Consider the following 23437-nt stretch of genomic DNA (forward strand, 5'->3'; position numbering starts at 1 on the left):
GGTACCAAATCATATTTTCAAACTATGCTTTTTACATACATTCTTTAAAAACAACAACAAAAAAGCCTCTTAAAATGATCAAAGAACTGATAAAATGTCTATCCACTTTGGAAAAGACATTGGGCTTGAAATCATTCATTGTGGTTCCTTCATGAATCGCCAGGTCATAAAATAAAGTAAAACATTAACCCTAGAGGAGAAGATGGAGAAGGGATGAGAGAGAAACTGAGAGAAACAAAGAAAAAAAGAGAGACAGAGAGAATCTCACTCATATTAGCAAATTCAATCATGGTTTCTGTTCTCTGCTGAAATGTCACCTCCTCAACAGTGATTTCCTTGACTACTGTATATAAAGCAGTACCTACCAAAGTCTCTTTACCCTCATTATGTTTTGTTTTTCTTCACAGCACTTACCTTTATTGAAATTATCAGTTTCTTTCTATATGTATATTGTCTGTTTCCTGGCAACAGAATATAAACATCCACAAAGAAAGGAATTTTTTTCTGTTTTTGTTCATTGATGAATCTTAAGTGTTTGGCACACAGTAAGTGTTTAATTAATATTTGTTCACTGAATGTGGATGCATCTTTTCATTCTCCATTCCCATTAAAAATGGAAAAAGTGGACGTTTTACGTAAGGTCAATTCCACATAAGCGTTCTATATAGCCCACCATCTCTCTTCTGGTCCAGTCACTCAGTGGGAAAAGTTTATTGATAAACTACTATACACAAGGCACTAGGGATACAGCCATGTGCAAAAATAGCCTGTTCCCAGGCTTCATGACTTGAGAAGCTCCAGTCTACAAGACTGGGGGTAGAGACATCAAATAATCACAAGAATAAATGTCAAATCAATGGAAACAACCGAAATGCCCATCAATAAACGACTGGATAAAGAAGGGGTGGTATATATATACAATGGAATATCACTTGGCCATAAAAAAGAAGGAAATCTTACCATCTGCGACGACATGGATGAACCTGGAGGACATTATGCTAAGTGAAATAAGTCAGACTGAGAAAGACAAATACCATATGATCTCACTTATATGTGGAATCTAAAGAGCAAAATAAATGAACAAGCGAAACAGAAATAGAACCATAGATACAGGGAACATTTTGATGGTTGCCAGAAGGGAGGGGGTTTGGGGGATGGGTGAAAAAGGTGAAGGTACTAAGAAGCACAATTTGGTAGTTATAAAAGAATCACAGGTATGTAAATTACAGCATAGGTAATACAATCAATAATATTGTTAATAACTATGTATAGTGCCAGGTGGGTACTAGACTTACAGGGGTATCACTTCATAAATTATATAAATGTCTATAAACCACTATGCTATACTAATAGTGGTTGAAACTAATAAAAATAATATTGCATGTCAACTATAATTTTAAAAAATAGACATGGGGATATAAAGTACAGCATAGGGAATATAGTCAATAATATTGTAATAACTATGTATAGTGTCAGATGGGTAATAGACTTATCAAAGTTATCACTTTGTGAGCTATAGAAATGTCTAATCACTATCTTTTTCTGCACTCCTGAAACTAATAAACAAGTGATTATGCAAAATTATGAATAAAAATACATGCAACAAAAAGAGAAAAAATGTTGTGAAAAGTGCTATGAAAGAGAGGTGCATGATACTCAGCGTTTAAGGGGGGGGATCTGACCAAGTCAGGGAGGTCAGGGAAGGAAGCCTTCCTGAAGAAAGTAACAGTTAAGCTGAGATATGAAGGCTACGTAGTAGACAAGGAGGATAGCAGGAAAGGAAAGGGCATTGTAGGCAGGAGAACATGTGCAAAGGCCCTGGGAAGGGCATATGGCGCAGAGCAAGAATATAGATGAACCATGCTGCGAGAGCAGAGAAAGCAAAAGGAAGTGTGAGTGAGATGAAGCTGGAGAGTAGGTGGGGATTAGGCAACACAGGACCTTAAATGAAAGGCAATGTTGGGAGTTTGGACTTTATCTTAAGAATACTGGGTGACCACTGGAGAGCTTTTAAGTGAGGGGTGAAATGGTCAGATCTGATTTTCACAAGCTGTCAGATGGGCATTATGGCTGCATTGTGTAAAACAAACAGCAGCAGGGCAGAATATACGGAGGCAGACTGGAAAGTGAGAGACGATGGAAGTTTGGTGTTGTGGCAAAGATGGAGATGGACATAGCTGGCCACTGAACTGGCAGCTGGAGGAGGGTTTGGTGAAGGAATTGTTTACAGAACTATGGGCAGGGTACGGGACAATTATGAGAAAAGGGGAGTATTATTAATGATTACAATGGCACAAGAGGTATAAAGAAGGGCAACAAACATGTGGGCCTGCAAACAGTCAGAGGAGCCTGGGTACCTACCACTCAGTGTACGGAAGCTGCCAGAACAAGGCAGCCAAGCAGAAATGCACTCAGAGGGATTCTCCTGCAGGGCCACATGTGGGGACCAGGACAAGACTTTCCTAGGGATGCATCTTAACCACATGGGCACCAGGAGCATGAAAGAATTAGGGAAACTGTCCCTTGTCAGAGCCCACTGGTACGTCTGCAGTGGGGAGACCAGGAAGTCTGGGGCCAAGGATGAACCGCAAAGGTTCAAACATATGGGCAAGCAGGGGTAGAGGGAACCCCAAAAATGATCAGGGGACTGCCAGTGTTACCAGGACAAACACCACTTTGGCACATGGACGAAGTATTTCTGGTTCACTCCATCAGTCACTCAATAAATATATAACAAAATAACTGACAAAAAAATAAACAAAACAAAGTAATAACAAAAGTTATCAGTATTTGAACAATGTTGGTTGGAAACAGTGTTTTTCAGCTTTCAGACAATTCACTGACAGCTGTAAATTTGTGGAAATGCTGCCACCCAGGGTCAGCAGACGTGATTAGCAGAACTGCGTAGAATCACTGAAAACTTTAAACTCTCCAAGGTGCTTGACAACCAAAGGGAGCTGCTGCAGGTGGGCCGTGACCTCTTTCGTGAGGCACAGTTACCCTCCACCCACCCAAACCATGAAACGCGTGGGGCCCGATGGTGGGGAAACACATCGAGGTGCACGTCAGGATGGAAGCCGAGTAGGTCCCTGAGTCTGTGCCCCTGGAGCTTTGGCGAGGGGTGTGGCCCAGAGACGTGTGTTTGGACTATTGTAGTGAAAAATGAAAAGTGCAGCGGACAGATTGCAGACACAGCAGACCCTGCCGCGTGAGTTTCCTGGAGTCGCTCCCAACACGACGGGCGCGGAATGGTCGAAAGGAGAGGGGTGGACAGACAGCTGCTAGCAGAAGGAGGCTCTGTGAACCCCAGATGGTGTCATAACCGAGGCAGAACGGATCAGCTGTGGAAACGAGGGAGATTCCCTCTTAATAGAAGGGTTTAGGTCAGCCTTAAACTAGCGAGCCTGTACCTAACAGATTAGCATCCATTCACATAAAGACGGATGGAAACCCAGGAGAAACTGGCCAGCCTACAGTCACAGTGGCCAGGGGACTACCAGGGAATCCCATCCAAAACAGAAGATCAAGTATTGCATCTTGCACCTCCCACCACTTAAAAGGAAACACAACACCTAGCAGGGCTCTCTGGGTTATGGAGACAACATGTTCCCACACCACAGAAGACTGCTTTGGTCCACATTCCAGGTGACCTAAAAGCCTGCCACATTAGTTTGGGGCCCAGAGCAGGAAAGTCTCTGCAGCAGCCCTGCAGCCCTATGGAACATGTGGGATGGACACATGCAGGTCCAGAGGCCACAAACAGACTGCATGAGCAGGCTGCCACATCCTCGTTTCACCCACAGCTGCTACACTGCCACCTCTAGCTCACATCACATCCATTACCATGTGAGGAATTCCTGATCATCAGGTTCTAGGGAAGGAAAAAAAACCTGAGTTTGTTTGATTCTCACAGCTTGCTATGAGATAGACAAGAGTAGAACACTCATTTTGCAGTTGCAGAAATGAGCACAGAGAATGGAAATGACTTGTTGGAGACTACACACCTGAAAGGTGGACAAGGCAGCCACAAACCTATGTTCACTATTCCAAACACTGCTGTTTCCACTGATTAGTTCTGTCCATTTAAAAAGCATGCTCTACACCTTCTTATGCCATATACATGAATAAACTCAAAATGGATTAAAGACTTAAATGTGAGACCCGAAATCATAAAACTCCCAGAAGAAATCATACACATGACATTGTTCTTAGTAATATTTTTTTCTGATCTATTTCCTTGGGCAAGGGAAACAAAAGAAAAAATAAACAAATGGGACTACATCAAACTAAAACGTTTTTGCACAGAAAAGGAAACCATCAACAAAACGAAAAGGCAATCTACTGAATGGGAGAAGATAACTGCCAATGATACATCTGATAAGGGGTTAATACCCAAAATTTATAAACAACATATATAACTCAACACCAAGAAAACAATCCAATTAAAAAATGGGCAGAGGACCTGAACATTCTCCAAAAAGGACATATAGATAGCCAACATGCGTATGACAAGATGCTCAACATCACTCATCATCAGAGAAATGCAAATAAAAACCACAATGAGATACCACCTCACTCCTGTCGGAATGGCTATCTTCAATAAATCAACAAACAAGTGTTGGTGAGAATGTGGAGAAAAGGGAACCCTCGTGCACTGTTGGTGGGATTGCAGATTGGTGCAGCCACTATGGAAAACAGTATGGAAGTTCCTAAAAAAATTAAAAATAGAACTACCTTGTGACCTAGCAATTCCACTTCTGTGTATTTATATGAAGAAATCTGAAACACTAATTTGAAAAGATATATGCACCCCTATGTTCATTGCAGCATTATTTACAATAGCCAAGATATGGAAGCAACCTAAGTGCACATCAATAGACGATTAGATAAGAAAGGCGTGGTATATATATACAATGGAATATTACTCAGCCATAAAAAAGAAAATCTTACCATTTCTGACAACATGAATGGACCTAGAGGGTATTATGTTAAGTGAAATAGGTCAGACAGAGAAAAACAAATACCATATGATCTCACTTATATGTGGAATTTAAAGAGCAAAATAAATGAACAAACAAAACAGAAACAAACTCATAGATACAGAGAACAAACTGATGGTTTCTAGATGGGAGGGGGGTTGGGGGAATAGGGAAGGCATGAAGATGTGCAAATTGCCAGTATAAAGACAATCGTGGGGATGTAAAACACAGGATAGGGAATATAGTCAATAATATTGTAATAACTATGTATGGAGTCAGAGGGGTACGACACTAACCAGGGGGAATCACTGCATAAATGATATAAATGTTTGACCACAGTACTGTATACCTGAAACTAATATGTCAACTGTAACTGAAAAAAAATAATTAAAAAATAAAATAAAATAAAATAAAAAATAAATAAGAAGCATGGTCTAGTTGTTATGCTATGAGTCACCATTTAGTCTCTTTTGTAAGACCAATAGCTCACAGTCCTGTTCAGAAGACACAAGTCTGTGTATATATGAGGTGTGGTCAAAAATATGGTGAATGTTGAAATTTTAAAAATGTGTTATCGTAAAAGACACATTGCCATTAATCCCTCTCAAAATACTCCCCTTTGCTTTGAACGCACTTATCCCATCGTTCTGGCCACTTTCTGAAGCACTTCTGGAAGTCCTCTTTCGTGAGTGTCTTTAGTTGCGCTGTCGTGGCTGCCTCAATGTCCTGAATCGATTCAAAACATTTACCTTTTGTGGTCATTTTGACTTTGGGGAAGAGCCAGAAATTACATGGTACCAGATCCAGTGAATAAGGTGGATGAGGATACACAGTAATATTTTTAATTGACAGAAATTGCCATATACCAGAAGCGATCTGTGACACTGCATTGTCATAACGGAGGATGAAATAAAGACACTCATGAAAGAGGACTTCCAGAACTGCTTCAGAAAGTGGCAAGAATGATGGGATAAGTGTGTTTGAAGTGAGGCAGAGTATTGAGGGGGATTAATGGCAACGTGTCTTTTACTGTAATTTTTTTTTAATTTAAACATTCACCGTATCTTTTGATCACACCTCATATATCTATATGTAATTCATGGAAAATGAAAATGCATATGTAGATATGTGGCAAAGGATGGAGTCTCAGGTGGTGATTAATACAATAAACACAAAAACATAAAGACAAAAAAGTCATTTAAATGCATAAGAGAGATACAACTGACCTGAGTAAGATATGGAATGTGGTTCTGGTCAATTCCAACTTGCTGAATTCACCAAAAAAGGGGAAAAAATACACATTACAGCAGAACATGGCAACAAAGAAAAGTAAGTGTGAGACCAATGTGGACACAAAAGAGAAAATACGCCAGAGCAGGAATGCCTTGCTGGGCTGCTTCCTATCTAGATCAAGAAAAACATCAGACTACAGTAAAAATGTCAGGCTTAGTTTGTACACTTATGCACAAACTTATACTTGTCCTAAGGATAAAACTATAAAAGAAAAGACTTGCCAGAAACTGAGTGTTTGCTGTCTGGATAGCCAAATGTGTTGCAATTTTTCAAGTAGTCAGAGTCAGCTGTTATTCATATTGCTGTTCTCCTGTGGGTAATATGTGTGTTTTGTTTTTTTCGGTTTTCAGAAGTTCTACTATTGCTTGCCTAGGTGTGGTTCTCTTTGTATTTATCTGCTTGGATTCTTCTGAGTATCAGGGCAAATGTGGGGCTCACCTTATGTGTTTCCTTGTCTTACTGATCACAGAACTATTCTACCAGAAAAGATTTATGTCATATATATTTTGGCCTGGTTTTAGAATTGTTTCTGCCGGGAGGGTAAGCTTGTAATCAGTTACCCCCATGGCTGCAAAGAGAAATCTCTGTAAGATTGCTTCTGAGCAAAAGTGCATTGGATAGTGCATCTGAAGTACCTAATTTTAGTTTTTAGTTTTACTGTTCACAAGATAGTTAAAACTACAACCAATTTATGTGTGTTTGTGCGGTGGCAGCAGTCGGGGGGTAGTTATGTTGGATACTAACCTAATACAGAAAACAGAAAAGCCTGGGATAGAAATAGATTTGTATACCTCTGCAACTTTCAGGAATTGCGCCAATTTGGTTGTTCTTCCAAGAAACTTGATGTAAATATCCAAACTGTCCTTGCACTGGCTCTTCTTCATGTCAAAATACTTGCCTAAAAATAGGAAAATATTACCATGAAAGAGCCAATAACTAAGCAGTTTTCAAGTTTCACTCCTTTCTGATGATCCTAATTTAAGCTGATTCTGGATATGATTTTAAGTTATTCAAAATAATTATAGTTTGAATTCAGTTATTTTTCTGTTTTAAAAAGCAAGAACACTGCTAAATCCATACACTCAACAGATTTTTATGGAGTAACTACTGAATGCCAAAAACACTGGAAATACATCTAGAATTTAATAGTATACACAGATTTTTAGATAGTTTAGTTTCAATTTCTACAACTTCTAGTCTGTAATTTTTTTGAAAACTGTGAAGCTCTCTGAGGGAAGGGGCTACTACTCTTTAATGACGCTACAAATGTACTAGGTACATCCACAGTATAAGAAAATCTCAAATTCTCATCAATGAAGTTTGGAGAACCTTCCTGTGAAAGAATCATTCGTTAGGGTGAAATGATGACAGAAATTTCCTGAATAGCCTAAGAAATACATGCTTGTATAATAATCAATAACAATTACTTATTTTATAGGCTATATTTCCTTAGGAAAGTCAGAACTGTGTTTTTGACCTTGGTGGAGTGGGCCTTCATAAGCAATGTATAAACATGGTAACCCATCTTGATTTACTGGTAAATTTTCCAGAAATATCAGTTAGCACTTATATAGAAATTGAAAAGTTCTGTGGCTAATTCACCAAATAATTTTAACCAAAAAAAGCAATATAATGTCTCATTATTTAAAAAGATATATGACCCTGTAAGGATCTTCAATTTTGAATCTTTAAAACAAGTATGAGTCTAAATGTAGAGCTGAAAGATTTTGACAAATTATTTGTACCAGTTTATTTTTTAAGTACGTAATGTTTATTCTTTAGCCTACCTAGCAGATTAAGGATGCCCTCATTATAGGCTGCAAAGAGGCGAAGAGAATCCTTAAATAGGAGCATGAAAGCAGCATGTACTATGCCATTAGTGAGTTCCTCAGGATTTGCCTGGAAATCAAGTAAAAGAGTAACCAATTATCACCACAGTTTTTAAAACTTCCTTCCCCCTCCTAGAGTTAAACAATGCCATTTACCAATATTTTAAAAAAAGATTTATAAATCTCTTACATTAAAATTAAGAAGAGCATCAAACTGAGTTTGAATAACTAGAAGCGTGTTTAACAGGTCTGTAGTGTTCATAGTTCTCATCATACCATCCAGCCTATAAAAGATAAACGGAATTCATAGTGTCAATGATTAAAAGTTTCAGAAGCACTCTGATGTCAACATCCTGAAATACAGCTGTGTTTTTGACCAACTACACATATCGGAGCACATATGTATTTCAGTATTTCTTGCTTACAAACTTATTATATTTACTGACCCTCTTTTGGTTTTGGTGATGTCAGATGCCATCATTCTATATGCAAGTGACTTTTCATTCAAGTATCTGCTATATCGTCTGATGAAGGTTGACATAGTATAGCCTAAAAATGAAATATTTTAACTATTTTGAATTTCACCAAGATTAAGCATTTATACTATATGCCCATAAATGCAAAGACTTATCATTCCACATTCACTCATATACCTCAACAATATCTTTGAGGCACAAAAACTAGAATGTCCTTTATTAATCATCTAGTCCAACATTCCTCAGACTACATGTTAAAGATTATTTTTTTAGTCTCCTCAAAGCCTCGATATCAACTCAGGATGTCATGTTGATGGTGACATTCCTGAACAGAGGAAATAACTAAACTTTACCAGTTGCTTTCACATTTCCACAGAAACTATTGTAAATTCTTAGCATTTTCCTCAAACTCCCCATCCCATTGTAGCCAACCCTCCCCCGCCCTCCCTCCATGCAGCAAATGATCTTGCCCTCCACTGCATAGACAAAATGGAGAAAAACGGGCCATGATGGAAATGTAACATCTCACTACTCAACTTCCAAACATACCTAGATTCATTTATTCAATTTATTTATTCATTCAACAATGGTCCAGTGCCTATTAGGAGCCAGACACCTTTCTAGATGCTGGAAGTTTAGCAGTGAACAAAACAGACAAAAATCCCTGCCCTCATGGAGATTACATGCCAACAGGGGATTGACAGACAAGCCAAAAAAAAGAAAAACACAGAGATGGTTAGTCAGTGAGAAGTGGAAAGAATAAAATGCAGGCAGAGAAGGGGCAGAGGGTCGTGCCACGATTTTCACTAGTCTGAACAAGGAAGGCCTTACTGAGTAAATAGCTGGAGGGTTCAATTTCCTCTATCTCTAGCACACTGCATATTCTGATATACTTAGTAGGCACTCAAATATGTGTTGTATCAATGAATTAGAAATGATCTACCATAATAAAATGTACAACACACCACACCCTTCATTAATTTACAAGCATTTTATCTAACCAGGTATGGTTTTCAGAACTTTTCCCTCCTTGCCACATAGAAATATTTCCATCAAAGAATCATCTTACCTTCTATGACACTTTTATCCAGGAAGTTGTGTAAAGTGAACAAAGAGTTTCTAGATGCAAGATGTTGGATAAAACGCTGTCAAACAAATGAGCCAAATTCAAAAACCAGTTTCTGTCCACAAATAGAGTTGATTAACGATTTTGTCATTGCAAATACATATTTAACCCAATTCTATCATATAGCTTCTATGTATTGCAGGAGCATTAAGGTGAGTAGGACCATATCCATCCTGGGCTACACAACCTAAGGACCTGCAGTGTTTTCCTGTTTATATACCTCTCAAATAAACAAGGGGTTAAACATTAAAGCTCATGTGAATACACGCACTTTTCCTCCAAGATTTTCTATATAGCCATTCCTCCTTTTTGATTTTGAGAATATTTAATTAATTATGGAATTAATTATTTTAATTAATAGTAAATTACTTCGTAATTTAATTTGCAGAAAAATAAAAACAATAATTTCATACATCTGTGTACCCCCTTACCCAGAAACGACAACTGCTAACTTTTTGGCGTATCAGCTTGAAGTCTACTTTAAAAATAAGAGGAATAAAGTATTACAGATAAAGTTAAAATTGTCCTTTGCCCCATCCCTAAGTTCCATTTCCTTCCCCTACCTGGAAGTAACCGGTATCATTCATTTTAATACGCTATCTTTACAGTCTGTTTTCTTTATAGCTTCATATACATTTGTTGCATGGAAAAATACTGCATGCATTTTTAAATTTTACATAAATGATATTGTATTCTATCATTTTGTAACTTGCTTCCTCTATTAGCATCTTTTTTGAGATCTAGCCTTTTTGGTATAGTACATCCCATTTAATGTCATACAGTATTTCATTGTATAAATACGCCTCATTTTAGTTATCTGTTCCCTACTGATGGGAGTTTAGGTGATTTCTACTTCCTAAATGTTATAAATATGTTATGAGTCATGGATTGCTGGGTCACTGGGCTGGAAATTGTCAGTTTTACTAAACATGTCTCAATGCTCTCCTCTCAGTGATAAACTGCAACTAATATTTACATGTCATCCACAAGAGTGTCAGTTCCCATTTCCTCAAGGTCTTCGCAACTCTTGATAGTGCCATGAATTTTAAATTTTGCTTATCTGAGCATGTTCTCAAATGGTTATCAGCCATTCTGGTTTACTTTGCTGTGAACTCTCCGTTCATTTCTTTTGTTCATTATTCCATTGTTCTGCCTTTTTCTTACTGATAATGTATTCTGAATATTCATCTTTTGTCTGTAATATATAAAATCTTATTCCAACTTTATGGTATCTTTCCTCCTCAAATGTCACAAGCATGTTCTCCTACATTTTCTTCAATTTTAAAATTTAATATTTTGCGTTTAGAGGTATTTCATTCATGAGGAATTTATTTTTGCATATGGGGTAAGATAAAGATCTCATTCTATTTTTTTCCATAGGGATGTTATTGCACCAAAAGGCTTTATTTTAAATTCCACACTTTCTCCCACATTTTTAGTGCCACCACGCTCCCACATAAGTACAGTTCTACTTGTGAGCCTCTATTATATTCCATTTATATATGTTCTATTTTTACCAATACTTTCCTGCATGATCACTGTTGCTTTATAATAAGTTTCAAAATCCAGTCAATTTCTAAATCCTGATTTTATAATGCAAACTTTACTGAGACAAAACGTTCACTTGAAATTGAAAATAATAAGTAATTTGATGTTACAGAACATTTCAGTTGTTTTGTAAAATACAGAGTATTTGCATGTGGGGAGAGATGGAAAGGTGATGATGTAATACATTCAGGTATCCAGTTTCTCCTGGTAAAGTTAGGCAGGAGGACATTTTTGAGAACTTTTGTTTTTTGGTTTAAATCATCTAAAGAATTGAGTGTAATATCCACTCTATTATCTAGTGGCTAAAATAGTATACCTCAAATACTGGTTGCAAAGATACAGCCATACAGAAAAATCAGTTTTTTAATACCCACTGCTATTCACTTCCCCCACTTGTCACACTTGTCACTATTGAAAGTAAAAGGTGGTAAGCCTTTGCCAAACCAAAAACATCTTGCAGTAATGTACTGCAAGTCCTCTGTACTAGAAAGAAGAAAGTGTCTACCATTTGAGTGTACACCATGCTCACCTCATTTCCATGAACCATAAGGTGATGCACAGTAACCAGCACTTTGAACACCACCACCCAGCTTCTGCTCCCAGTTTTCTTAAAAAGGACATCGACCAGGTGTTCAACACTCCTATTTGTTTCATTTATGTACTGTATTAGATCTAAATTAGAGACAGTGACAAGCATTAAAATGCAGAATGAATTTTCAAAACCAAACTTGTTAACTTTGACTTAAATACAGATGCAATCAAATCTCAGAGAAATGACAAAGGAAATAATCCAAAACATTTTCTTCATTACGAGTATTACAATTTGCAATGATATATGTTACATGATATTGAATACCTGCCTACCCTACGTTCTGTATCCTTGATGAGGGTAGGGACTGTGTCCATTTTGGTCACTACTGTATCTCTAAACCTAGCACAGTGGCTGGCACATAACAGGTTATGGTAAATACCATGTTTCCCCGAAAATAAGACTGGGTCTTATACTAAGTTTTGCTCCAAAAGACGCATTAGGACTTATGTTCAGGGGATGTCATCCTGAAAAATCATGCTAGGGCTTATTTTCTGGTTAGGTCTTATTTTCAGGGAAACACAGTACACGTATTAAATGAAAACGACTCAAGAAGGTAAGTGACATACCCAGGGACATACAGGTAGTTAAGTGGCAGAGTTGGGATTCGAAATCAGATTTTTTTGACCCTGGAGACCAATATATTAATTATTACACTGTACTACCTCTCTCAAGAAGAGTGTCATGTCATGAAGGTTCAGGCAGGAGCTTTCCTTGTAGTGTCACCCAACATCCGACCATTTTGTTTGCATCCTTCAACCCATTATTAACTTCTTGAGTCCACTTCCCCATAACCTTGTACCTGGTTTATTGCAACAGCTTCCCAATTTCCAGCCTCAGGATTATAACCATTCATCAATTTACTTCATATGGCCCCTCAAAAGCTAATTTTCATCGTTTCATTTTCCCATTCAAAAATATGCAGTGATTCCCTATTGTTTATCAGTTCAAAATCTTTTTTGCTTTCAAAACTATAAATTATCATTATAAAACTTCATCCCTACCACTTATTCATTCATCAGCATCTTCACATGCATAGCATGAGGAGAGCTACTAAGGAGCGTGCTTAACAAATATGCTAGTGGATTGCAGCAACAGGCTGACTAACTGGATACCCAGATTCATTTATTCCATGAGTGTATATACTCATGTCAATGCCTGACACATGCCAGTTGCTGTGCCAAGTTGAATGTTATGAAGAATGAGATTCTCTCTTTTTTCCTTTATATCTCACACTCTGCTTCATTCCTTTTTTCTGTAGTTTTTTTGTTGTTGTTTCTGCTTTCCCATGATTTCAGCCTTTGAACTGAACATTTGGGCTATCGTGGTACTGACTCCACTGCCTGTTAGGTTGCATCTTTTTTATAAATAACTATTGCTCCTCCTTTAGGTCTAGAGAAGCCAATTCTCACACATATCACATAACCATCCAGGGATGGATAGTATATATTGTGCCAGAAGCTAGCATGGAGCCTGTGCAGAATATCATTCAGCAAACTTTCAAAAAATGTACAGAGTGCCAAAAAAAAAATGTATACACATTTTAAGAAAGGAAAACTATTAAAATTGTAATCCTCAATATATACCAATGACAAAAGATGAATACAAGTCATGTTTGACTTCTGCAACTACAAGAGGTGCTCAAAGTGGTTACCATCAGTGTCCAGACACTTCTGATTATGGTGAACTACTGCTTGAGCAACATTGACCAAAGTGTTCACTTGTATACATTTTTTTGGCATCCCCAATATATAAAGGAAATTAATCTCTGTTTAACTTAGTGAACTGTTAATTGTTATAATGTATGCACATTGTCATGATGATAAGATAATAATTCACAAGGTAATTAATCCATATTAAGTCCATTGATAGTTTTAAAGCAAAATACCAAAATAAAAAAGTGATCAAAAGAGTAAATCATCTGTGAAGGTTTCAATAGCGGTAGGATTTATGTATATTGCCAGTAACACAAATTATTTATAAAGTCACTGGTCACAATGAAGTCAAACAGCAGGGAGTGGGGAGGTCCTGGGAGTCTATTCTGTCTTTGAGTAAAAGCTAAGTTTAAGAATCAAAATTCTTTGCCCTGGGAAACACACACAGGAGCACAAAAAAACGTTGCTGTGGACACTCTAAAGCCTATTCATGGACCTTAGGTTAGGACTACCTATGGCAAGATCTGCTTGATAGATTTTCCCTTCCTTTATTTCAAAAGACTCGCTGAACGCCATGATTTATAAGGGACTTTGGAATTGAGACCCTTCTCAGAAGCCTCGTTGTTCCAGCACCTGTGTCCTAAGTTATCTGAATAACTTAAAAACAAATAGTTTGTTGTTTAGAAGTCCAGTGGTTTTCTTCTAGGCTCAAAGATTACTAGAAGTGAAAATACAATCTTCCCTGTCGTGCAGTGGCGAGGAGGGAGAGAAGGGATGGGGGTGGGGTGAGGGAGGGGTGTGGGGTGCTGTTATTAGAGGCACTTGGATCGTGCTGGTCTGTGAGCGGCCAACGTCTGACCTCCTACTCACCCGCTAGGTGTTTTGCCTTCGGTTCCACGGGCTCATTGGTGGTCGCCCCAAGGGCAGCTTTGGACACAGATGACCCCATGCGTTCGTTGTAGACCGCCAGGCACAAGTATGGTGGCTGCGGAGTTTACACCCAGCCCTTCCCGACTGGCGGACTGATCAACAGACCGGCACCCCTAATGACAAATGGCACTCCGGATGTGAGAAGGTCTGGCTTCAGGTAGCTTTCACCCGATGACCTTTGCTCGCAGCCTGACGTAGACCTACAGCATTATGAGGTGGGATTTGAAGTGGTGAGCGGCGGGGCCTCTCCAAGAATGCTGGGAAAAGATGGCCGCGGGCCCCAGAACGGGGTTCTGAGGACCCTATCGAGCTTGGGGCGGGGCATCTCCAGAGGGGCTAATACAGACCGTTTGCATAGTACAAGCTAGATAACAAAATAAACTTTAACAACCGCTGAATGAACAGTATGAGGAACATGGACTGTTTGGGAGCTTCAGATGAAAAGTCTGGATATTTTCACATCTTGGAAATTAAGGGGTCCTACGACGGTACTTCGAAAATTCTTAATGCGACATTTTTAGGGAGGCTTCACTCACACATCTTGGGGGTCGTATCCTGCTTGAGGTCATATCCTTATACCTGTCATTCAGCATCAGATACAAAAGTCCATACAGTCTTCTAATAATACTCCTTTATTATCCTTTTAATACCTGTGGAAGCTGTGGTAATGTTACCCCTGTCGTTCCTGATACTGGTAATGTATACTCTTCTCTTTTTTTTTTTAATCTGGATAGAGCTGGCTAGAGAGTTATCAATTTCATTGCTCTTCTTAAAGAATAGCCTTTAAGTTTCATTGATTTTTCTCTGTATTCTGTTTTCTGTTTCATTGATTTCTGCTCTTATCTTTATTATTTCCTGCCTTCTACTTGCTTTCACTTTCTTTTGCTCTTTATTTTCAGGTTTCTTAAGGTAGGCTAGCTTACTTGAGATTCTTTTTAATAATATAGGCATTTAGAGTTAAGCACTGCTTTTGTTTTCAAAGAACATATTTCATATGATTTCAATCTATTAAAATTTGTTGAGTCATTTTATGGCACAGAATATGCTGATGGTATATGTTCTATGTACCCTTGAAAAGATGCATATTTTTCTACTGTTGGTTACAGTATTCCAATTAAAGGTGTATTCCAATTCTTTTTTTTACACAAAGTATAATTTTTTTTAACTTTTATTTATTTAAGTGTTTTTTCCAGGACCCATCAGCTCCAAGTCAAGTAGTTGTTTCAATCTAGTTGTGGAGGGCACAGCTCACAGTGGCCCTTGTGGGGATTCAACCAGCAACCTTGTTAAGAGCACTGGGCTCGAACCAACTGAACTAACTGGCTGACCTACAATTATTGATATTGTATCACAAGTGACTGAGATTCCATTCATTTTCATTTTTCATAGCCTTCCCCCCACTACACTTCAGGTTGGAGAGTTTCTTTCGTTATGTCTTCACTGATGTTTTCTTCTGCAGAGTCTCATTATCTTCGGCTAAGCCCATCCAGGACAGGTTGTGTTTCTAATATTGTGTTTTTCATCTCTACGACTTCCATTTGATTATTTTCTATCTTTCATTGCTCTCCTCATTATGTATACAGTTTCCTTTAAACCCTTAAGGATATTCATAATAGTTATAATGGTTACTTTAAAATGCTTGTCTGCTAATTCCTTCATCTTTGACAATTCTGGCTCTGTTTCTATTGACAATTTTTCTGTTCTGTATGGGTCACATTTTTCTTCTTTACCTAGTAATTTTTTTATGGAGCCCAAATATTGTTAATTTTACTTTATTAAAATTGTGCTGTATTTTGACGTGTTCCTTTAAAGAACGTTAAAGGTTGTTTTTTTTAACTGCTCTTTTATTTTTCAAGTACAGTTGACATTCAGTATTTCATTGGTTTCTGACATATAGCACAATGGCTAGACATTTATATAACTTATCAAGGTGGTCCCCCAACAAATCTAGTACCCATCTGACATAATACATTGTTATTACAATATTATTGACTATATTCCCTATGCAGTACTTTACTTCTCCATGACTGTTTTGTAACTACTAATTTGTACTTCTTAATCCCTTACCCTTTTTCATCACCTCTCCCATCTGGCAACCATCAGTTTATGTCTGTTTCTATTTTGTCTGTTCATTTGTTTTGTTTTTCAGATTCCACATATGTACGAGGTCTGACAATTAAGTTCACGAACTTGTTGCAATGATGTTGTTAAACTTTTTTTATATCAGAGGGATTAGGCATTATGAATTTGTACCAACTGGACAAACAGTTAACCAAGTTTACTATTTGGACGTGCTGAAAAGGCTATGTGAAAAAGTTAGAAGACCTGAACTTTTCATCAACAATTCATGGCTCTTGCATCAAGACAATGCACCAGCTCACACAGCAGTGTCTGTAAGGGAGTTTTCAGCCCAGCAAACATAACTGTATTGGAACACCCTTCCTGCTCACCTGATCTGGCCCCCACTGACTTCTTTCTTTACCTGAACGAAGATACAGGAAATATTGAAAGGAAGACATTTTGATGCCATTCAGGACATCAAGGGTAATAAGACGACAGCTCTGATGGCCATTCCAGAAAGAGTTCCAAAACTGCTTTGAAGGGTGGACTAGGTGCTGGCATCGGTGCATAGCTTCCCAAGGGAAGTACTTCGAATCTGACCATAGTGATATTCAGCAATAAGGTAGGTAGCACTTTTACTGGGATGAGTTCACGAACTTAATTTTCCGATCCCGTATAAGTGAAATCATATGGTATTTGTCTTTCTTTGACTTATTTCATTAAGCATAATATCCTCTAAGTCCATCCATGTTGTTGGAAAGGGTAATACTTCATTCTTTTTTATGGCTGAGTAATATTTCATTGTATGTATGTACCACCTCTTGTTTATTCAGTCGTCTATTGATGGGCACTTAGCGTGCTTCCATATCTTGGCTATTGTAAATAATGCTGCAGTGAAGATAGGGGTGCATACATCATTTTGAATTAGTATTTCAGATTTCTTTAGATAAATACAAGAGCTTTTTAACCACCTTGAATGCGCCCAAACTCGTTTGACCTTGGAAACTAAGCAGAGTTGGGCCCTGTTAGTACTGGGAGAAGCACTTTTTTAATTTTTTGAAGAATCTCCATACTGTTTTCCATAATGACTATACTAATTTACATTCCCATCAACAGTGCACAAGGGTTCCTTTTTATCCACTCTCACCAATACTTGTTATCTCTTGTCTTTTTTATAATAGCATTCCTAACAGGTGTGAGATGATATCTCACTGTGGTTTTGGTTCCCATTTTCCTAATGATTAGTGATGTTGAGCACCTTTTAATATCCCTGTTGGTTATTTGTATGCTTTTTAAGAAAAATGTTTATTCAGGTCCTTTGCCCGTTTTTAAATTGGATTATTTTCTCTTTTGCTATTGAGTTGTATGAGTTCCTTACATGTTTTGGATACTAACCTCTTATCAGATATACGGTTTGCAAATCTTTTCACACGTTACATAAGTTGTGCTTTCATTTTGTTGATAGTTTCAGTAGCTGTACAGAGGCTTTTTAGTTTGATGTAGTCCCACTTGTTTATTTTTGCTTTTCTTGTCTGTGCTTCTGGTTTCATATTCAAAAAAACCTATTACCAAGACCAACGTCAAGGAGCTTCTTCCCTTTGTTTTCTTCTAGGAGTTTGATGGTTTCAGGTCGTATATTTAAGTCTTTAATACATTTCAATTTTATGTGTGGTGTAAAGATAAGAGTCAAAGTTCATTCTTTTGCATGTGAATATCTGGTTTTCCCAACACCATTTATTGAAAACTATCTTTTCCCTGTTGTTTATTATTGGTGACCTTGTCAAAGATTAACTGTGTATGTGTGGGTTTATTTCTGACCTCTCTATTCTATTCCATCAGTCTATGCATCTGTTTTTATGCCAGTATCATAGTATTTTCATAACTATAGTTTTCTAGTATCATTTGAAATCAGGAAGCCTCCTGCTTTGTTTTTCTTGCCCAGAATTGCTTTGGCTATATAGGGCCTTTTGTGGTGCCATATGAATTTTAGGATCTTTTTTTTCTATTTCTGTGAAAAATGCCATTGGAATTTTGATAGGGATTGCATTGAATCTGTAGATCACTTTAGGTAGTATGGACATTTTAGCAATACTCTTCCAATCCAGGATATGTTTTCATTTATTTGTGTCTCTTCAAATTATTTCATCAAAATCTTACTTTCTATTTTATAGATCTTTCACCTCCTTGGTTAAATTTATTCTCGAGTATTTTATTGTTTCTGATGCTATTGTATATGGGAATGCTTTCTTAATGTCTTTTTCACATAGTTCATTTTTAGTGTATGAAAGTGTAACTGATATGTGTCTGTTGATTTTGTATCCTGCAACTTTACTGGATTTGTTTACTAGTTCCATTGTTTTTTTGTTTGTTTTTTTTGGTGAAGTGTTTAGGTTTTTCTACATATAAGGCCATGACATCTGGCAACAGATTAATTTTACTTCTTTCCAATTTGGACGGCTTTTCTTTTTTCCTTGCCAATTTGCTCTGCCTAGAACTACCAGTATTACGTTAAATAGAAGTGGTGACAGTAGGTACCTGTCTTACTTCTGACCTTTCAGAAAAAGCCTTCAGCTTTCACCATTGAGGATGATGTTCGCTATGGGCTTGTTGTATTATGCTGAGGTACATTCATAGAGTTTTCATCATGAAAATACTTTGGATTTTGTCAAATGCTTTTTCTGCATTTATTGAGATGATATGGTTTTCAGCCTTCATTCTCTTAATGTGGTGAATCATATGGAAAGATTTGCATACGTATGTTTAACTATTCTTACATTCCAGAGATAAATCCCACTTGATCATGTTATATGATCCTTTTTTGTGCTGTTGAATTTGGTTTGCTAGTAATTTGTTGAGGATATTTGTATCTATAGTCATCAGAGATGCAAAAGTGAAAATCTAATTTTCACTTTTCTTTAAAGTTTATTTGTGGTGACAATTCTTAGTTACATAGGTTTCAGGTGTACAATTCTATAATACATCATCTATGTATCACACTGTGTGTTCACCACCCCAAGTCAAATCTCCTTCCGTCACCATATATTGGACCCCCTTTATCCTGTTTTACCTGCCCCTCTCCCCTTACCCTCTGTTAACCACTGAAATGTGTCTGTATCTGAGTTTTTGTTTGTCTTCTTTGTTGCTTTCAGTTTTATACCCATGAAAAGTGAAGTCATATGGTTCTAAACTTTTTCTGTCTGACTTATTTCACTTAGCGTGATAAGCTCAAGATCCATCCATGTTGTCACAAGTGGTAGTATTTCATCTTTTCTTATGGCCAAATAGTATCACATTGTATATATGTACCACATCTTCTTTATCCAATCATCTATCTAAGGACACTTTTATTTCTTTCCATTCCCTTCTAGCTTGTAGAGTTTCTGGTGAAAAATCTGGTGATAATATTAATATAATAGGATTTCCTTTATAGGTTACCATCTTCTTTTCCCTGGCTACCTTGAGAATTCTTTGTCATTAATTTTTGACAGTTTTCATATAATGTGCCTTGGAGAAGGTCTTTCTGGATTGAGGTAATTAGGTGTTCGGCTAGCTTCTCGGATTCAAGGATCCAGTTCTTTCCATAGGTTTGGGAAGTTCTCATCTACTATTTGTTTGAATAGGCTCTCTGTGCCCTTCTCTCTCTCTCTCTTCTCCTTCTGGTATGCCCATTATTCTTATATTGCTCTTAATTTTTTAATTTTTTTTTTACTTATTGGGGTGACAATTGTTAGTAAAATTACATAGATTTCAGGTGTACAATTCTGTATCACATCATCTATAAATCCCATTGTGTGTTCCTCACCCAGAGTCAGTTCTCCTTCCATCACCATATACTTGAACCCCCTTACCCTCATCTCCCACCTCCCTGCCCCCTTACCTTCTGATAACCACTAAACTATTGTCTGTGTCTATGAGTTTTTGTTTCTCATTTGTTTGTCTTGTTCTTTTGTTGTTTTTGGTTTATATACCACATATCAGTGAAATCATATGGTTCTCTGCTTTTTGTGTCTGACTTATTTCGCTTAGCATTATACTCTCAAGATCCATCCATGTTGTCACAAATGTTCCTATATCATCTTTTCTTACCACCAAATAGTATTCCATTGTGTATATATACCACAACTTCTTTATCCATTCATCTATCGAAGGACATTTTGGTTATTTCCATGGCTTGGCCAACGTAAACAAACCTGCAATGAACATTGGAGCACACGTGTATTTATGGATAAATGTTTTCAGAGATTTTTTGGTAGATACCCAGGAGACGGATTGCTGGGTCATATGGTAATTCTATTCGTAATATTTTGAGGAACCTCCACACTGCCTTCCATAACGGCCGCACCAGTCTGCATTCCCACCAACAGTGTATGAGGGTTCCTTTTTCTCCACAGCCTCTCCAACACTTGTTACTATTTTTCTTGTTGATGATAGCCATTCTGACTGGGGTGAGGTGATATCTCATTGTGGTTTTTATTTGCATTTCTCTGATGATTAGTGATGTTGAGCATTTTTTCATATGTTTATTTGCCATTTGTATGTCCTCTTTGGAGAAATGTCTCTTCAGGTCCTCTGCCCATTTTTCAGTTGGGTTGTTTGTTTTTTTGTTGTTGAGTTTCATGAGTTCCTTGTATATTTTGGATATTAGCCCCTTATCGGAGGCACTGTTTGCAAAAACCTTCTCCCATTCCGTTGGTTGCCTCTTTATTTTGTCGATGGTTTCTTTTGCTGTGTAGAAGCTTTTAAGTTTCATATAGTCCCATTCGTTTATTTTAGCTTTTACTTCCATTGCCTTTGGAGTCAAATTCATAAAATGCTCTTTGAACCCAAGGTCCATAAGTTTAGTTACCTATGTTTTCTTCTATGCAGTTTATTGTGTCAGGTCTTATGCTTAAGTCTTTGATCCATTTTGAATTAATTTTGGTACATGGTGACAGATAGCAGTCCAGTTTCATTCTTTTTCACGTGGCTTTCCAATTCTCCCAGCACCATTTATTGAAGAGGCTGTCTTTCCTCCATTGTATGTTTTTAGCTTCTTTGTCAAAAATTATCTGTCCATATTTATGTGTTTTTATTTCTGGGTTCTCAATTCTATTCCATTGGTCTATGTGTCTGTTTTTCTGCCAATACCATGCTGTTTTGATTATTGGAGCCCTGTAGTACAAGCTAAAGTCAGGGAGTGTGATACCTGCAGTATTGCTCTTTTTTCTTAAGATTGCTTTGGCTATTCGGGGTCTTTTGTGGTTCCAAACAAATCTGATGATTTTTTGTTCTATTTCTTCAAAAAATGCCATTGGGATTTTGATGGGGATTGCATTAAAGCTGTATATTGCTTTGGGTAATACGACCATTTTAACTATGTTGATTCTTCCAATCCATGAGCATTGAATGTCTTTCCATTTCTTTGTGTCTTCTTCGATTTCTTTCAAAATTGTCTTTTAGTTTTCAGCATATAGGTCCTTCACATCCTTGGTTAAGTTTATTCCTAGGTATTTTATTCTTTTTGCTGTAATTGCAAAAGGAATTGTTTTTTGTATTTCTTTTTCTGAGATTTCATTGTTAGTATATAGGAATGCAATGGACTTTTGTACGTTGATTTTGTAGCCAGCAACTTTACTGTATTTGTTGATTGTTTCTAATAGCTTTTTGGTGGAGTCTTTAGGGTTTTCTATATAAAACATCCTGTCATCTGCAAAGAATGACAATATAACTTCTTCATTCCCAATGTGGATGCCTTTTACTTCTTTCTCTTGCCTGACTGCTCTGGCAAGGCCTTCCAACACTATGTTGAAAAGCACAGGTGATAGGGGACAGCCCTCTCGTGTTCCTGAACATAGAGCAAAAGGCTTCAGTTTTTCACCATTAATTATGAGATTAGCTGAGGGCTTGTCATATATGGCCTTTATTATGTTAAGCTATTTTCCTTCTATACCTATTTTATTAAGTATTTTAGTCATAAATGGATGTTGTATCTTGTCAAATGCTTTTTCTGCATCAATTGATATAATCATATGATTTTTGTCCTTTATTTTGTTTATGTGATGTATCACATTGATGGATTTGCAGATGTTGAACCATCCTTGTGCCCCGGGGATGAACCCCACTTGGTCATGATGAATAATCTTTTTAATGCATTGTTCTATTCGATTTGCTAGAATTTTGTTTAGGATTTTTGCATCTGTATTCATCAGAGATATTGGTCTGTAGTTTTCTTTTTTTGTGTTGTCCTTACCAGATTTTGGTATCAGGGTAATGTTGGCCTCATAAAATGAGTTTGGGAGTACTGTCTCTTCTTCAATTTTTTTGAAGAGTTTGAGCATCATTGGTATTAGATCCTCTTTGAAGGTTTGGTAGAATTCACTAGTGAAGCCATCTGGTCCCAGGCTTTTGCTTATGGGAAGGTTTTGGATGACTGATTCAATTTCGTTACTGGTGATCGGTCTGTTTAGATTTTCCAGTTCTTCATGGTTCAGCCTTCGAAGGCTATATGTTTCTAAGAACTTGTCCATTTCTTCTAGGTTATTGAATTTGGTGTCATATAGTCCTTCATAGTATTTTTGGATGATCCTTAGTATTTCTGTGGTGCCCGTGATAATTTCCCCTTTTTCATTTCTGATTTTGTTAATTAGTGTCTTCTCTCTTTTTATCTTAGTGAGTCTAGCCAAGGGTTTGTCAATTTTGTTAAACTTTTCAAAGCTCTTTGTCTCAATTTTTTCTGTTGTCTTTTTGTTCTCTATTTCATTTAGTTCTGCTCTGATTTTTGTTATTTCCTTTCTTCTGCTGGCCTTGGGTTTCATTTGCTCTTCTTTTTCTAGTTCTTTAAGGTGTAACATGAGGTTATTTATTTGGAATTTTTCTTGTTTCTTGAGATAGGCCTATAGTGATATAAATTTCCCTCTTAAAACTGCTTTCGCTGCATCCCAAAAGTTTTGGTAGGATGTATTTAAATTCTCA

General features: G+C 37.2%; 1 protein-coding gene across 1 annotated transcript in view; it reads right to left on the minus strand.

Annotated features, from left to right (window-relative positions):
- Positions 1-14444, minus strand: part of LOC117025153 (phosphatidylinositol-binding clathrin assembly protein-like) — a 48011-nt gene extending 33567 nt beyond the window's left edge. Inside the window, exons 1-8 of the mRNA XM_033110934.1 lie at positions 14366-14444; positions 11781-11923; positions 9647-9722; positions 8548-8650; positions 8292-8385; positions 8060-8171; positions 7064-7170; positions 6206-6247 (exon numbers count right to left, since the gene is read on the minus strand). Coding sequence (XP_032966825.1) covers positions 6206-6247; positions 7064-7170; positions 8060-8171; positions 8292-8385; positions 8548-8650; positions 9647-9722; positions 11781-11923; positions 14366-14444 — 756 coding nt within the window. The remainder of the gene's footprint in view (positions 1-6205; positions 6248-7063; positions 7171-8059; positions 8172-8291; positions 8386-8547; positions 8651-9646; positions 9723-11780; positions 11924-14365) is intronic.
- Between the last annotated feature and the right edge of the window lie 8993 nt (positions 14445-23437).

The sequence above is a fragment of the Rhinolophus ferrumequinum genome, chromosome X, assembly GCF_004115265.2.
Source record: "Rhinolophus ferrumequinum isolate MPI-CBG mRhiFer1 chromosome X, mRhiFer1_v1.p, whole genome shotgun sequence".
Classification (NCBI taxonomy): Eukaryota; Metazoa; Chordata; class Mammalia; order Chiroptera; family Rhinolophidae; genus Rhinolophus; species Rhinolophus ferrumequinum.